Below are 17579 nucleotides of genomic sequence, written 5' to 3' on the forward strand. Positions count from 1 at the left end.
CCTTCGGATCCCTACATTTGTATCTTTGGGGTAAATACCCAGTAGAGCAATTGCTGGGTCATAGGGTAGCTCTATTTTCAACTTTTTTTTTTTAAAGATTTTATTTATTCATTTGAGGCACAGAGATACAGAGAGAGAGCATGAGCAGTGGGAGAGGCAGAGAGAGAGGGAGAAGCAGACTCCCTGCTGAGCCAGGAGCCCGTTGTGGGACTCGATCCCAGGACCCTGGGATCATGACCTGAGCTGAAGGCAGACGCTTAACCATCTGAGCCACCCAGGCGCCCTATTTTCAACTTCTTGAGGAACCTCCATACTGTTTTCCAGAGTGGCTGCACCAGCTTGCATTCCCACCAGTGTAGGAGGGTTCCCCTTTCTCCACATCCCCGCTAACATCTGTCGTTTCCTGACTTGTTAATTTTAGCCATTCTGACTGGTGTGAGGTGGTATCTCATTGCGGTTTTGATTTGTATTTCCCTGATGCCTAGTGATGTCGAGCATTTTTTTCATGTATCTGTTGGCCATTTGTATGTCTTCTTTGGAGAAATGTCTGTTCATGTCTTCTGCCCATTTCTTGATTGGATCATTTGTTCTTTGGGTGTTGAGTTTGATAAGTTCTTTATAGATTTTGGGTACTTAGCCCTTTATCTGATATGTCATTTGCAAATATCTTCTCCCATTTTGTCGGTTGTCTTTTGGTTTTATCGACTGTTTCCTTTGCTCTGCAAAAGCTTTTTATCTTGATGAAGTCCCAATAGTTCATTTTGCCCTTGCTTCCCTTGTCTTTGGAGACATGTCTGGCAAGAAGTTGCTGTGGCCGAGGTCACAGGTTGCTGCCTGTGTTCTCCTCTAAGATTTGGATGGATTCCTGTGTCACATTTAGGTCTTTCATCCATTTTGAGTCTATTTTTGTGTATGGCATAAGGAAATGGTCTAGTTTCATTCTTCTGCATGTGACTGTCCAATTTTCCCAACACCATTTGTTGAACAGACTGTCTTTTTTCCATTGGACATTCTTTCCTGCTTTGTCAAAGATTAGTTGACCGTAGAGTTGAGGGTCCATTTCTGGGCTCTCTATTCTGTTCCATTGATCTATATGTCTGTTTTTGTGCCAGTACCATACTGTCTTGATGATGACAGCTTTGTAATAGAACTTGAAGTCCGAAATTGTGATGCCACCAGCTTTGCCTTTCTTTTTCAACATTCCTCTGGCTATGTGGGGTCTTTTCTGGTTCCACACAAATTTTAGGATTATTTGTTCCCTTTCTTTGAAAAAAGTTGATGGTATTTTGATAGGCATTGAATTGAATGTGTAGATTGCTCTAGGTAGCATTGATATCTTCACAATATTTGTTCTTCCAGTCCATGAGCATGGAACGTTTTTCCATTTCTTTTTTTTTAAAGATTTTATTTATTTATTTGACAGAGAGAGACAGCGAGAGAAGGAACACAAGCAGGGGGAGCGGGAGAGGGAGAAGCAGGCTTCCCGCGGAGCGGGGAGCCCGATGTGGGGCTCGATCCCAGGACCCTGGGATCATGACCTGAGCCGAAGGCAGACGCTTAACTGACTGAGCCACCCAGGCGCCCCTGTTTTTCCATTTCTTTGTGTCTTCCTCAACTTCTTTCATGAATGTTCTATAGTTTTCAGAGTATAGATCCTTTGCCTCTTTGGTTAGGTTTATTCCTAGGTATCTTACAGTTTTTGGTGCAATTGTAAATGGGATCAACTCCTTGATTTTGCTTTCGTCTGTCTCATTGTTCGTGTATAGAAATGCAGCTGATTTCTATGCATTGATTTTATATCCTGCCACTTTCCTGAATTCCTGTATGAGTTCTAGCAATTTGGGGTGGAGTCTTTTGGGTTTTCCACATAGACTGTCATGTCATTTGCCAAGAGTAAGAGTTTGACTTCTTTGCTGATTCAGATGCCTTTTATTTCCTTTTGTTGTCTGATTGCTGAGGCTAGGACTTCTAGTACTATGTTGAACAACAGTGGTAATAGTGGGCAAGAGACACTCTGAATCTTAAGGAGTAACCTCATTCCCTTACTTCCAAGCCCAGTTCTTCCTAGATACTTCAAAGAGCAGACATTTCTATTGATGTAAACTTTTTGATCATCCTTTGTAATATTTCTGTTTTTATCAAACTTTTCAGATATAAATTAGATGATTTGTAAATTAAGTCCATGACCATCTTAGATTTATTGCTTTTTAAAATACTTCTAAGAAGGGTTACAAATTTTTTTCAGTGGACATTATTGCCTATAATAAGTATTTCTTCCTGTGTGTTTAGAATGGAGTTTAGTTTGTTTTCTAATTTTTTTAAGACATTTATTTATTTATTTTTAAGTAATCTCTACACTCAATGTGGGGTTTGAACCCACGACCCTGAGATCAAGAGTTGCATGCTTTTCTGACTGAGCCAGCCAGGCACCCCTGTTTTATAATATTATTCATCAGAATAATATGTTTAGAGAATAGGGCAAGGTAAAATTGTTTTATTTCTGTACAAAGATCAGAACAGATAAGTCTTCTTGATTGACCACACCAGAAATTGTCTGTGTGTCCTTACTTCCCAGTTCCCTCTCTTACTTCCAGTGGTGGTGGTATCCTCTCCTCCCCACAGATTTTTGTTTGATTCTCTGCATCTTCCTTACCTTGTATAGTTTTTCTTCATAGCTTCTCTAGGATTAACCCTTTTAATTTTCTCATCCCCCATCCAAATCTCAGTCCCTGCATATATTGGCTCATAAGTATAAGCAGTGATTCCTTATTATCCTGATGTGGGAAGTAGTATTTCCTTTGTCTCATGGGCATGGAGGTTCACTAATCCTAAAATTCCTTTCCCTCTTTCTGAGTAGGATCTCTCCCAGGACACTTCAGAAATACTGTCTTCATCATGATGTTTGCCCCCCCCCCCATCTAGAATGCCATCTGCCCTGCAAGACTCATTAGACGGGTCATTCCCATGCCACAACCCTTATATGTTAGCTGCATGTTCAGCCTATATCGTTCAGCTCTTTATCACTTGCTTTTCAATTGTCCTAAGTTTTTTCATGTCCATTTTATGTTGTATCTCTTCTTCTAGACTAATTGGTCTTCTGAGGTCACATACCTCTCTTATGTCTTTTGTTAGTCTTGCCATAGTGCCTGGTATAATATTTCTTTTAAAAAAGGCTTCTTGAGGGACGCCTGGGTGGCTCAGTCAGTTAAGCATCTGCCTTCAGCTCAGGTCATGATCCCAGAGTGCTGGGATTGAGTCCTGCATTGGGCTCCTTGCTCAGCAGGGAGTCTGCTTCTCCCTCTGCCTGCCACTCCCCCTACTTGTGCTCTCTCTCTCTGACAAATAAATAAAATCTTTAAAAAAATAAATAAAAATAAATTAAAAAGGCTTGTTGATATTGATTAAATGAGTTTTATTTTTTTTTATTTTTTATTTTTTTAAAGATTTTATTTATTTATTCATGAGAGACAGAGAGAGAGAGAGAGAGAGGCAGAGGGAGAAGCAGGCTCCCAAGGAGCAGGGAGCCCGATGTGGGACTCGATCCCAGGACCCTGGGATCATGACCTGAGCTGAAGGCAGACGCTTAACCATCTGAGCCACCCAGGCGCCCGATTAAATGAGTTTTAAAGTCAATATTTACCTTTTTCTTACACCTGATTGGGTAGAACTCAAGCAAACATTGATGATTAAAGCAGTTGGAACCTGGCATTTACACTGGGTAGATGATTCAGTACCTTTCTGCAGCTGACATTCTGTTCTGTAGCAAGAAGAGATAAAGATGGGGTAATATGTGGAGCTCTTTAGATGATCTTTAACCTTGAATGTCTGTTTAATAAGAAAAAAAAAGGTTAGGACTAGTTCTGATAACCAAACTCATGAGAACATAACACATGCATTGTATGCTCAGTGTTGGCTTGGGATTTGTCTCATTTGCTGTGACCTGTCCTGGTTGGGTTTGATGTACTTGCTGACTGGAAACCCCCTTCCATGGCAGATTCACACTCAATTTATTCTGACTCAGGTCTGCTTTTTTTTCTTTTAAAATTTCTTTCTATATAGTTTCTTACCTACTTTCCCTTTATCCATATTGATATTTATTTAGCTGGTCCTCTGGAAAGAGAATACCAATGCCTTTTGGGGTGAGGGGAGAGCTTGGTTTTTTTGCCCCAAAAGTGGCCAAAAATAAAAAGTATTTTGTTTCTATTAGCTGTCTTTTTTGAAGGACTGACTTTCTTTTTAGACCTTTAAGATTGTGAAATACAACATGCAGAAAAAGTGTGTAAAACAAATGTGTGATAAAATCAATAATTTAAAACAAATATCCATGTAGCTACCACCTAGATTCATTCTTAAGGTTCCCCATGTGTGCACTTCCTCCCATTCTGTCTTGTGTGGGGGTGGGGGGCACGGAGAGTTTGTGAAGAATTAGTATTATTCTTTAAATTTTTAATATTTAATAATAAATAATTTAAATATAAATTATTCTTTAAAATTCTTTGTTAGAATTTACTGTCAAAGCCATTAGGGCCTGAACTTTTCTTGTGGATAGTTTGTTGATTGCTATTACTATCAGCAAAGTCCTCAATACTGAATGACTTTTAAGAATCTTTTATCTTTGGACAGATGAAGATGATTATGCTTACAACACAGCATCCCAGAATATGCTCAACCACAGCTGGAAGACATCTGTAAACCTTTGTGCATTGATTCAAACTCCTGGAGTTTGGGACCCTTTTGTGAAGAGTTATGTAGAGGCAAGTAGCCTTCTCATAAAGTTTTATTAGTTTCATTTTGTTATAAGCCTTAAAAGTCTTTATTGATCAGAAGGCAACTAAATGGAGAAAATTGTTTTAAAAAAAGAGGGGTGCCTGGCTGGCTCAGTCAGTGGAGCATGCAACTCTTGATCTCCGGGTTGTGAGTTTGAGCCCCACGTTGGGTATAGAGATTACTTAAGATAAAATCTTAAAATAAATAAACACAATTTTTTTAAAAATTGAAAAGAGAGAATATGTCTTTTTGGTCTGGATAATTTTTATTTTACTAATACACTGTAAATGTTACTGTTTTTTTTTTTTTCTTTGCTACTGGATAACGTGTCATGGTCAAATATTTATAAAATAAGTATCAATATAGTTCATAAATGTTAATTCTATATTATTCTTACTGATCTTAGAAGAAAAGAAGAGCGATATCTTACAATTTGGTGGTGATAGAGAAGACCAGGGGACAAAAATCTGAAAGTGGGTCACAGTACGTGGGATGAAGACTAATGGCATTTAGGAAGTTTATTAGGGTGCCGTGCCAGCTCATCTCAGATCAGTGTGAAAGGACAGGGAGCCTTGGCATGGGCACTAGGAATAAATCTTCAAAATAACTAGCTTTTTGAAAGTTTCCTGGATGCTAACATGATCATTATGTTGTCAAAAGATAATCTCTGAAACCACATGCCAGTGAATCTGGGAATTCCCATGTATGGGTGGGAATGAAAGGAAAGGAATTCTGGTTCCCATGTACCCCTTTTGTGGATGAAGTTGTGTTGGGCACTGAGGTTAGTTGCTTCATATGGTCTCTTTCCTTTGTTAGTATGCTCTTCTTGAGGACTTTGTTTCTTATAGGAATAGCTCCTAGGTTGAAGTTGCTGCATTTTTCATAACAAATATGTGATAAGGAAGAATGGAAACCCATGTAAGCCTTTGTTGTAAGTGATCTGTGTTCCATAGAGTTGTGACATATGCTGGTGAAAGCGAAAACTGGCATTACAGTAAGTGCTATTTGTCATTTTAATGAATTTTTGTACCCATCAACAGAGTTAAGTTGTGCATTATCTTTCATACAGCTATCCTACAGAATTTAGCTAAGACATTATGACTTATTTTATATAGATGTTGGAATTCTATGGGGATCAAGATGGAGCCCGAGAGGTACTCACCAATTATGCCTATGATGAAAAGTTCCCATCAAATCCAAATGCTCATATCTACTTATACAACTTTCTAAAGAGAGAGAAGGCACCGAGAGAGAAACTGATAAGTGTGCTTAAGGTATAAAATGTTTACTTCAATGCTTGAACCAGGTTGGGGATCTACTTTAAAACATTCTTAGGGGTGTCTGGCCAGCTCAGTTGGTGGAGCATGCAACTCTTGATCTCAGGGTCATGAGTTCAAGCCCTGTGTTGGGTGTAGAGATTACTAAAAAAAAAAAGTAAATTTTGAAACATCTTTAGGTCATCCATTCCAACTTCAAATTCTAGCAGTCATAGCAAATGACTGTGTGTGCCCTGAGGTGGACATACAAGGTTGCAGGCTCTGGGTGACCCCTCCACTGCCATTCCCCCACCACCCTGCCCAAGTTAGGCTGAGGGCAGAGGATCAGTATTTTGGAAATCCCACCCTTGTGGGAAAGTTCTACTTTGATATTTTTTGAAAATCAGCTTTATTGAAATTTAATTTACATATAGTAAAACACTTATTTTAAGTATACACTTGAATGCATTAAAATTTTTTTTTTAGATATTTATTTATTTAGAGGGGTGGGGGTGGGGAGAGAGAGGATCTCTCCCTGTGTGGAGCCTGATGCGGGGCTCGATCTCACAACCCTGAGATCATGACTGAGCCGAAATCAGGAGTCAGGCGCTTAGCTGACAGGGCCCCAAGAAAAATTCTTACCTATTAATCTTCTTTTAAAAAGTACATTCGCTGGGGCACCTGGCTGGCTCAGTTGGTGGTGTGTGCGACTCTTGATCTTGGAGTTGTGAGTTCAAGCCCCACATTGGGTGTAGAGATTTCTTAAAAGTAAAATCTTAAAAAAAAAAGCCCATTAACTCTAATCTATACTTAGGTGTTTATCAAAATTGACACTATCAAAACTTGATATGTGGAAACTGTACATTTTAAAGTTTTCAGCAGGCTTTATTTCAATGCAAAGTATTTTTAAAGTTGGTATTTTATTCAAGATTTCTTTTTATCCATTTGTACAACAAAATATTAAGGATAGTTATATCAAAAGCAAGTTGGTGACTTCACTTAGATTGTCAATCACTAATGGTCTTTTTGAAAATACTTTAAAAAATGTAACAGGGGCCCTTGGCTGACTCGGTCGGTAGAGCATGCAACTGTTGACTTCAGGGTTGTGGGTTCAAGCCCCATGTTGGTGTAGAGATTAATTAAAAATAAAATCTTAAAAAAAAGTAACAGAAAATAACTATGTTGAACACTTAATTATGTTCAAGACAAAATGGATTTAGGGAAATTCTGTTTTCCTGTTGAAAAATGCAGTGTTTGAAATTAAGAACTCAATAGATGGGTTTGATAGCTGATTGAACATAGCAGAAGAAGGTTAATGAACTGTATAGAAAACAGGCTAAAGCACAGAAAGCAGAAAGGATGAAAGGATATACAGAGGACTCAGTTAAGGTCCGACATACTTGTGATTGGAATTCCAGGGAGAGAACAGGGCAAAAGCAGGTAAACAAACAAAACTAGTATTTGAAGGGTTAATGGCTAAGAATTCTCCAAGACGCACTAAAGACTACTACGGTTCTGATAACGTTCTAACTTTTGATCTGGGTGCTGAATATATGAGTGCATATAACTTTGTAAGAATGTGTTGAATGGCACACTCATGATTTGTATACATTTCTGTTACATGTATTTCAATAAAAAGTTTTTAAAAACCTAGGTGAATTGAGCCATTTGCAGAATTCCTTAAATCAGAAGACAAATGTGATTTCATAGGAACCAAGTTTTAAAAATACTCTGATATTGGTATATTGATTGTGATTGATCTCCACTTAAAAAAACTATTAAAACCACTAAGAGTAATTAATAATATTTACTTTTCATTTTGTAGGAAATAATTTCAGTGTAAGGTCAAAAGGACCCCAATGAGCAGACAGAATAAATTGATTTCTAATGTGAAGTATATTGAAATGAAAAATATAATTTTACTTTAAATCCTATGTTTTACATATTCATAAAAATAGTCTTTCTTATTCTTAAATGAGTAAGAAGGAATTAAAAACCTTTAATTTCTCCCTAGTGTGTAAAATGGTAAAATGGTAAAAATATTTTCTTGAGTACTCTTACTGTACTGTGTCCCTGAACACAATCTTCCAAAATAGCCACCCCTGCCCTTTTGGGCTTTTTGATTTATGTAAATATTTATTGTCTTTTTTTGTGTGTGATTTTGATGCTTTTTTTTTTTCCTGGCTTCTGAAAAGAAATTAAGTTTTTAAGTGTGGTAAACAATATAAAAATATATAAGGAGTAAATAAAAAGTTCTTATGTATTTCTCCTCCCCTCCCCCCTGACTATCTTGTTATTAACAGGGATTTTTTTTTTTTAAGATTTTATTTATTTATTTGAGAGAGAGAGCAAGAGAGATCAGAGAGGGAGAGGGAGAAGCAGACTCCCCACTGAGCATGGAGCCTGACTTGCGGCTCCATCCCAGGTCCCTGAGATCATGACCCCAGCCGAAGGCAGACACTTAACCAACTGAGCCATAGGCACCCCTAACAGGGATTTTTTAAAGTAAGCTTTACATAGAACACCTTTCTATACCCAAATTGTAACTGGATGAAAGTAAAGTATCTTTTAAATCCTTGATTCATTTACTGAGGGATTATTAGACAGTAAGAACTTTATTTTTGAAAGTAAAATTAGGGGCGCCTGGGTGGCTCAGTCGTTAAGCATCTGCCTTCGGCTCAGGTCATGATCCCAGAGTCCTGGGATCGAGCCCCGCATAGGGCTCCCCGCTCAGCAGGAAGCCAGCTTCTCCCTCTCCCACTCCCCCTGCTTGTGTTCCCTCTCTCGCTGTCTCTCTGTCAAATAAATAAATAAAATCTTTTAAAAAAAAAAGGAAAATTAAATTTGAGAAATGCCTTTGAAATGTATAAAAATTACAAGATTATTTTTTCTTTCAGATTTTGTATCAGATTGTACCATCTCATAAACTGATGTTAGAATTCCATAGGTTACTGAGGAAATCAGGTAAATAGTTTTTGTTTTGTATCTCTTTGTGCAGACAAGCTATAGACTGGCAAACTGTGGCCCATGGCCAAATCCACTCCTCCCCTGTTTTTATAAATCAAGTTCTCTTGGAGCATTTTTGTGTTGTCTGTGGCTTTTGCGCTACAACAGCAGAGTTGCGTAGTTGTGACAAAGACTATATGGCTCACAAAGCTTAACTATTTACTATGTGTCCCTTCATAGGAAAAGTTTGCTGACCTCTGCTGTAGAATATTAGGTAGTAGTAGCACAAGTGAAATGGCTTCAATTTGTATAATTCACCTCGTTTTAATCTCTACTGCATTTCAGCTCGGTATAGAAAAGAACATAGTTCTTCATAGAAGGAAGTCAGCTTAAGTCCATTAGGTACTAGGGCTGCGTCAGTCCTCTCATGTTAGAAGAGAGAGCAGGTTCTTTAAATAATGTCCTCTCTCAGTAGAATGTAGCCCATTTAGAAATCAGACCCACCGAAGGCAGACGGGTAATGACTGAGCCACTTCGGCTCAGGTCGTGATCCCAGGGTCCTGGGATCGAGCCCCACATCAGGCTCCCTGCTCAGCGAGAAGCCTGCTTCTCCCTCTGCCACTCCCTCTTCTTGTGTTCCCTTTCTCGCTGTGTCTCTCTCTGTCAAATAAAATCTTAAAAAAAAAAAAAGAAAGAAAGAAATCAGACCCACCACTCTGACTTCATTAGCCAGGACAGATTTATCACAGGAGAGTATAAGCATAATGAGTTATTTTAAACTGTTAACCAAACTAGAAGACTTACAACTCAGTAGTATTTTATCAATAGAATATATATTTTTTTAGCCTTGTGTACTTCAGTACTTTGTGTAAGTTCTGATTGTTGTGCCCATTGCAGAAAAAGAAGACCACCATAAACTGGGGTTGGAGGTATTATTTGGAGTCTTAGATTTTGCTGGATGCACTAAAAATATAACTGCTTGGAAATATTTGGGAAAATATCTGAGACAGACATTAGTGGGGTAAGTAAAGGACACAGTGTTTATTACTGGATCAGCATCAGTAAAATTTCCCAGTATTTTAGCTGATATCTCTCAGTGTTTAAACAAAGTTCTTATGTTTTTTGTTTTTTTTTTTTTTGATTTCTTGAACTGTGTCCTCAGCTCTTCTGAGTACATCAGAAGCACGAAAATACAGTCCCAAGTAAAACATGCAAAAATTCTGTTAAGATTTTTTTTTTTAAAGATTTTATTTATTTTTTTAGAGAGCGAGCGAGAGAGAAACAGCATGAGAGGGGAGAGGGTCAGAGGGAGAAGCAGGCTCCCCGCCGAGCCGGGAGCCCGGTGTGGGACTCGATCCCAGGACCCTGGGATCATGACCCAAGCCGAAGGCAGACGCTTAACCATCTGAGCCACCCAGGCGCCTGTGTTAAGATTTTTTATGCTGTAGGGGAGCCTGGGTGGCTCAGATGGTTAAGCGTCTGCCTTCGGCTTGGGTCACGATCCCAGGGTCCTGGGATCGAGTCCCACACCGGGCTCCTGGCTCGGCGGGGAGCCTGCTTCTCTCCCTCTGCCTCTGCCTCTCTCTCTCTCTCTCTGACTTTCATGAATAAAATAAAAAAATTAAAAAAAAAAAAAGATTTTTTATGCTGTCAGAATAAGTACTGTGCCTTACCACTGCAGTATTCGGAAAGTTATACATTTTCAAGTTGGAAATAATGGCATTCCCACTCTTCACTAGACTCTTTGTAGAGCTCTTGATAATCTGTGTGTCATCATCTTGTAAGATCACATAGGAAGCAGCTTTTCTTCCAGCTGTTTTTCAGTAATTTTCAGTGGGGCTTTGAGGGCCTCATAAGATCATCATAGCACATATTTGTTAAGTCCGTTGTGAGCTGGATATCTGAAACTATACCCCTGTGATCATGATATCATTAGTGCCACATTTCGAGTGACAGCAGGAGTGGTCCTGGTCATTTTTACTTTGTGAGAGGAAGGGATTAACTTTGTGACAAAGTTAAGTTTCATTTATTTATCCTATCCATCTTAATTGGTTAGAAGCTTCATCATCGATGGGAACTTGTGTCAGGCTTCAGATCTGACTTGACCTTGGAGATGGAAGAGGGCCGATTATAAAATGGTTTTGGTGTGATAACTATAAACCACTTTCCACATCTACAGCAGCATGTAAACCCCAACTAATTGCAAGATTCATGAAGGCAGAGAAATGTACTATTCAGTTTTTTAAACCTTTAGAAGTTCTGCCACAGGGACACATGGGTGCTAATAATAATAAGTATTTGCTCAATTAAATTATTGACAAACACTTAGCATTGTCTGGGTTCAACTGTCAGACCTGTGTGTTCACGTATTTGTATAATAATGGCATCTTAATTTGAGTAGTAATTCTTTGTAGCATATGAAGTAAGGTTTTTAAAGTAATTTTTAAGTGATAATCATCATAGCTGACATTTATTGAACTTTTACTAAGTACCAGACAACATGCAAAGAGCTTTATATGAGACCGCTATATTCCTGGGCCTGTTTAATCTAATAATGATGTGTGAGATGGGGACCGTTAATAGCTTCACAGAGATTGAGGCTCAGAGAGGTTAAGGAACTTGCCCAGGATCACATAGATAATAAATGGAAGATCTGAGATTCAGATCCAGAATTTTGAGTTCAGGGTGTGTGCTCTTAACTGCCGTGTGTATGGAACTGGCTTTTTAATGAAATGGAAAGCAGAAATCAAAGAACCTAAAAGGATTTGCTTTCATGCGTGTGCTATACCATGGATGGTCACACTCAGAAATTAGAACATCTTCCTTGTCATCTTGCCACAGACTTTTTTTTTTCCCGACTGGGAAAATAACTATTTGGCGGGGGGGTGTGGACAGATGTCTCAGAATTCCTGGGATTATTTCTTGGTGCCGGTGGCCTTCGTGACTTGGAGCATGTTGAAGCCGTCTTGCTCGAGGGCTGGTACTTGCCCACTGTGACCATGTCACCGATCTGGACATCCCTGAAGCAGGGGGACAGGTGCACGGACATGTTCTTGTGGCGATTCTTGAAGCAGTTGTACTTTTGGATGTAGTGGAGGTAGTCTCAGCAGATGACAGTGGTCCTCTGCAACTTCATCTTGGTTGGTCACCACACTAGACAGAATCTGCCCGCGGATGGAGATGTTACCAGTAAAGGGGCATTTATTATCAGTGTAGGTGCCCTCAGTGGCCTCCTTGGGCATCTTGAAGCCCAGACCGATGTTTTTATAATATTGCAGGAGCTTCTCCTTGTCTGTTCCTCCAAGCAGGACCCTCTTCTCATTTCGAGAGATGGTTGGCTGCTTTGGTAGACAGCCTCAGTCTGAATGTCCGCCATCTTCCCGGCTGCCTGAAAAGGGACGCCACAGACTCTTCTTTTTTTTTAAGATTTTATTTATTCATTTGAGACAGACAGAATGAGAGAGAGAGCACATGAGAGGGGGGAGGGTCAGAGGGAGAAGCAGACCCCCTGCCGAGCAGGGAGCCCGATGCGGGACTCGATCCGGGGACTCCAGGATCATGACCTGAGCCGAAGGCAGTCGCTTAACCAACTGAGCCACCCAGGCGCCCTACCCACAGACTCTTCTTAAGTTCAAATTCTGGCAGTATAGGTCCACCTCCATCACTGACCTTCCCTTTTGACATTTTTCTTTTCTAGGAATCACCTTGCCTGGGTTCAAGAAGAGTGGAACTCCAGGAAAAACTGGTGGCCAAGCTTTCACTTCAGCTCCTTTTGGGCAAAAAGCAATTGGAAAGAGGATAAAGCATTGGCTTGTGAGAAAGCTTTGGTAGCTGGAATATTGTTAGGAAAAGGTACAAGGTTTTATTTTCTTCTTATCTAGACATAGCTTTTGGATGATTTTGAAATTACAAAGGGTGACCATTCATTCATGCCACAGCTTACTGGGTAATTGCCCAAGGACATCAGAGGCTGGAGAAATAACTGGCAGATGGGAAAGTGAATGTTGAGTTGGGGCCAGGTGATCTGCTTGTTGGGGCTGTCCATGGACTAGAAGCAGCGATTCCATCTTGTTGATTGTGGTGGTGGGTTTTTAGGCTGTAACTTGAGTATCTTTAGGGGCCAGTTAAGATAGAGGATGCAGACTGTTTTCACAGCAACTGTATAGAAAGTTTACTGATCCTGTCTACCTTGCAGTATTAGAAAGAAAAAGTAAATAAAAATAATTAAAAGAGAGAAAAATATTCTTCGCTGACCTCATTGTTGTATAATTGCTATTATATTTACCTATCTGTTCCTATAAGGATGAAACATTTCTCCCCTATACCTCCTATAACTTATTTAAAAATCCTCTTAAAAGAAAGGGAAATTGACCTTTTCTCTGTGGACTCTCTTGGCTGTGAAGACTCTCTGCTTTGTGCCACCGCCGCTGGGTCTGTTCAGAGATGAAGCGAACATAAGCAGTCTGTTGCTAGAGAATTCAGAGTATCCTAAAGAGCTTCTTCAGCTTGGTTTTAGATATGGTTGATACTGTTTGGAATTAGTATTCTCAGTGAGTGTTTCAGATGGTTACTAAGGTTAATAAAATGCCAGTTTCTCAGAGGAAGGGGACAAGTAAATATGAAAGCAATTGTAAGATTTCTCAACACACGTCAAGGAACAGAAATGTGCTTCAGACTGTGATTTTCTACTGCTTATGAGCATAGAGGCATCTGGTACAGTTACCTAAAGGTGTCTGTTTGAGCAAAGTCTGAAAACCTGGGCTGATTTTCCAGTTTTGTCACCTTTCCCTGTCACTTAGGTCCAGCAGTTAACCTTTGGGAGACTTCCGTGTGAGTGGGCTTTGTTAACACCTGTCTGTGTTGCTTACAGGATGGTTGTAAGCGTCAAGTGAGCATCACATTGAAGTGCTTTATACATTCAGAAGTACTCTATGAATATTAGGCATAATCATGCCTGAAAAGCTTTCCATCTCTTCTTTCGGGCCTTAGTGTTGGGGTTCAGTCAATCTGTTCAGGAGTCGAACTGGGTTTGGTCCGTGCTCGGGTGACCCTCATTATATCACAGGATTCAATTCTGGTCTGCCTTTGCTTCATGCTTAGAGTAGGGTATGGTAGCTGCCCTTCTTCCCCTGCTCTGCTAAGGCAAGCCCGGCCCTTGCCCCTCGTGACTCCACATCCGGTGGCTCATGAGGAGGTGGGAGCTTGTAGTTTATTTGGCTTTTTCTCTGTGTTAGGGTGGAAGCAAAACTCTCCATCTTTCTGTATTCTAGATAGAAGCAGAGGTCTGTGTACAAAGTATTTTGGTTTTGCTAAAGTGGTAGGTGTGTTTAGAAATACAGGTTATTACATTAACACCACAGACACCACTGCTTCCCAGCTAATAAAATATTAGTAATTCTGCCGTACTGTTTTCAGGGATAATAAAATGGTTACTGTAGGTACAATATATATCCTAGCAGTTTCCTAGAGAAGATGGATGGATAGGTACGTGCTGAGAGTATAATGAAGTTAGTTTTTCTTAGGTGATTGATGGTCTCGCTCATTTATCAAATATATATAAAAAAAAATCTCTTGTAATATCCAGTTTACATTTTTTTTTTGAGAGAGAGAATGAGATAGAGAGCATGAGAGGAGGGAGGTTCAGAGAGAGAAGCAGACTCCCTGCCGAGCAGGGAACCCGATGCGGGACTCGATCCTGGGACTCCAGGATCATGACCTGAGCCGAAGGCAGTCGCCTAACCAACTGAGCCACCCAGACACCCCAGTTTACATTTTTTTTTTTACAGAAGTTTGATTCATGTCTGAAATACTTAACCAGTGATCTGCTTAGCATTGTAAGACTATGAAAAGCAGGTAGAAGGAACTTCTCATGAGCACGAGGCTCCTTTCTCAGAGCTGCACAGTCACCATCTGGCTGCTCGCTAGGTGCTGGAATGACTAGCTAAGTTCTCATCTCTTCTGACCTGTGAGTTGTTTATTCTAATCCTCACCTCAGAGTTTTCTTACAGAGAACTTTCCTATTGTTACAGGTGCCTCTTGGGCTGTTTTACAAGCTAACATTGAAAGGGAAGCTGTAATTTACTTTTGGAGAAGGCACATTTAAGATATAAATATGTGTATAATACACATGTCACCTTAACTAGAGCTTGGAAGGCAGGGTGAGAAACCAGTTGAAGTACGTGGTCTGATTATGATGGATCAGAGATGTTTTCGTGTGTAGGAAACGTACATTTCATTGGTAATGGCCCTTAGAATGTGTTCACACTGGTACACATCATACAGACCCCCCCCATTTCATAATCACTAGTACGTCAGAGCTGAGGCAAAACTTTAAAAATGTAGAAATATACTTGAAGAATTGATAAGTATTAAAACTCTCTGTTTTGTTTTTTTAGGTTGCAGATATTTTCGGTTTATCTCCAAACAAGATGATCAAGTCTTAAGGAAAAAAATTAAGCGGATAAAGAAGTCAGTGAAAAAACACAGTATTGTAAATCCAGGACTCTGATATTGAATATCAGTTATTTCAGATGAGTAGCTGCAGAATAGTAGTTCGGTGGGTAATCATTGAATGTATTATTTATTTGGTGTTTCTAGGAGGTAGTTTATATGGCTGCAAAAAAGTCATTCTTTTTTTTTTTTTAAGATTTTATTTATTTATTTGAGAGAGAGAGAATGAGAGAGAGCCCATGAGAGGGGGGAGGGTCAGAGGGAGAAGCAGACTCCCTGCCGAGCAGGGAGCCTGGTGCGGGACTCGATCCCGGGACTCCAGGATCATGACCTGAGCCGAAGGCAGTCGCTTAACCAACTGAGCCACCCAGGCGCCCCAAAAAAGTCATTCTTATATTTTTTTATATTTTCTTTTATTATAATTATAGCTAAAGAAACAGTCTCACTGCCTTTGTTCTTTGTAAATACATATTTTTCCTTTTTTGTACTGTGAAATACAATATTTATTACAGAATAATCTCCACGTAAGAAATACATTTGTTTAATCAGAGAATACAATTGTATAGCAGTTATTGCCATTTGCAAATAATTTGCTTCTGTTGTATAATAAAGCATAACTTGTAGTATTGTGAAGTGAATTTATATTCTTCTTTAAGATTCTCAATGATCCATGGTAGGTTTACCATCATAAAGAATATATTAGAGGGGCGCCTGGGCGGTTCTGTCGCTTGAGTGTCCAGCTCTTGATTTTGGCTCAGGTCATGATCTCAGGGTCATGAGATCAAGCCCCTCATTGGGCTCCACACTCAGTGGGGGTGTCTGCTTCTCTCCCTCTGCCCCTTCTCCTGCTCCCATGTGCTTGGAAGCATGTGCGTGCATGTTCTCTCTCTCTCTCTCTCTCTCAAATAAATAAATCCTTAAAAAAAAAAAGAATATATTGGTCATGAGGTCTGTTGAAGAATTTTGGAAACAGAGAAGGATTTAGGAAAGGAATCCTCTTTCTTTTTTGATATTAAGACATGTCAGTCTGGGGCTAACTGACCTGACATAGAGCTACCTTTGACTCTAGAAGACTAGTTTGGGTCAGAGAAGGTAGAGGGGTGGCCTAACTCAGAGGGCTCTAGTTTGTTGCTGTTTGCCGGACACAGCAATCATCTAAGACATGCTTCGGAATTCCTGTGTCCCTCACCTTTCTCTTGGAACCTGGGATGTGGCAGTTGGCAGCTGGACAGTGGAAGAGAATCTGCCAGTGAAATAGTGTCCCAGCGTCACCCAGTCAGCCCAGTGGGAAAGCGTGGTGCAGAAGCCAGGAACAGCTTTCCTGGAGCAGGAGTTGGAACTTCATAATATGTTGTGGTAACTAGTAGAGCAAGTGCTTCTTCCAGACTGGCTCGGCTCTTACACCCTTATGGTTCAGGTAACTTGTTTTTGAGTTCCAGGAAGACCCACTAACTTTAGAGCACCTCCAGTATTTAGATGGCAAACCACACATTTTCCCCATGGCTTATGCTCCTACTAATTTAAAACCATCTGCAAGAGGGGCGCCTGGGTGGCTCAGTTGGTTAAGCGTCTGCCTTCGGCTCAGCTCGGGTCATGATCTCGGGGTCCAGGGATCCAACCCCTGCATCAGGCTCCCTGCTCAGGGAGAGTCTCTGCTTCTCCTTCTCCCTCTGCCCCTCCCCCTGTTCCTGCTCTCTCTCTCTCTGCTCTCTCTTTCTCAAATAAATAAAATCTTTAAAAAAAAAAAATCTGCAAGAAAATTGGGGGACAAATTATGCTTTGTCAATAATTTGATTCAATATTTTATACTTAGTGAGATGACTATCAAATAACTACTCATCCTTATAATATACATATGAAACAAGTAGGTGCCCCACAGACCAACGTGAACCAAGTTCAAGCTACCACATGAGTAGGGCCAGTTTTACTTCTGGGAGTTGGTGAGTGGGTTGTGTAGGAATTCTGCAGAAGAACAACACTATAGGAATGAAATCCCCAGATGACACAGACAAAATCTCAAAGCATAGGCTGGGATTGTCACGGCATCTGCTCCTTGAAACCTTTAGTCAAAAGCTGTTCAACAGGATTGATGAGTTCTCATGATCTCTGGCAAATGGAGGTGGGAATGAAAGAGAAATGAGTAGATAACGGTTCTTGGTT

General features: G+C 40.0%; 1 protein-coding gene and 1 pseudogene across 1 annotated transcript in view; one reads left to right on the forward strand and one right to left on the reverse strand.

Annotated features, from left to right (window-relative positions):
• TAF1A (TATA-box binding protein associated factor, RNA polymerase I subunit A) overlaps window positions 1–15579 on the forward strand; it is a 38433-nt gene extending 22854 nt beyond the window's left edge. Inside the window, exons 6-11 of the mRNA XM_035010083.1 lie at window positions 4624–4754; window positions 5883–6041; window positions 8921–8987; window positions 9867–9990; window positions 12667–12821; window positions 15365–15579. Coding sequence (XP_034865974.1) covers window positions 4624–4754; window positions 5883–6041; window positions 8921–8987; window positions 9867–9990; window positions 12667–12821; window positions 15365–15477 — 749 coding nt within the window. The 3' untranslated portion in view covers window positions 15478–15579. The remainder of the gene's footprint in view (window positions 1–4623; window positions 4755–5882; window positions 6042–8920; window positions 8988–9866; window positions 9991–12666; window positions 12822–15364) is intronic.
• On the reverse strand, window positions 11870–12409 carry LOC118014062 (annotated as a pseudogene).
• Window positions 15580–17579: the final 2000 nt, after the last annotated feature.

The sequence above is a fragment of the Mirounga leonina genome, unplaced genomic scaffold (assembly GCF_011800145.1).
Source record: "Mirounga leonina isolate KUSES-001 unplaced genomic scaffold, KU_Mleo_1.0 Mir_154, whole genome shotgun sequence".
NCBI lineage: Eukaryota > Metazoa > Chordata > Mammalia > Carnivora > Phocidae > Mirounga > Mirounga leonina.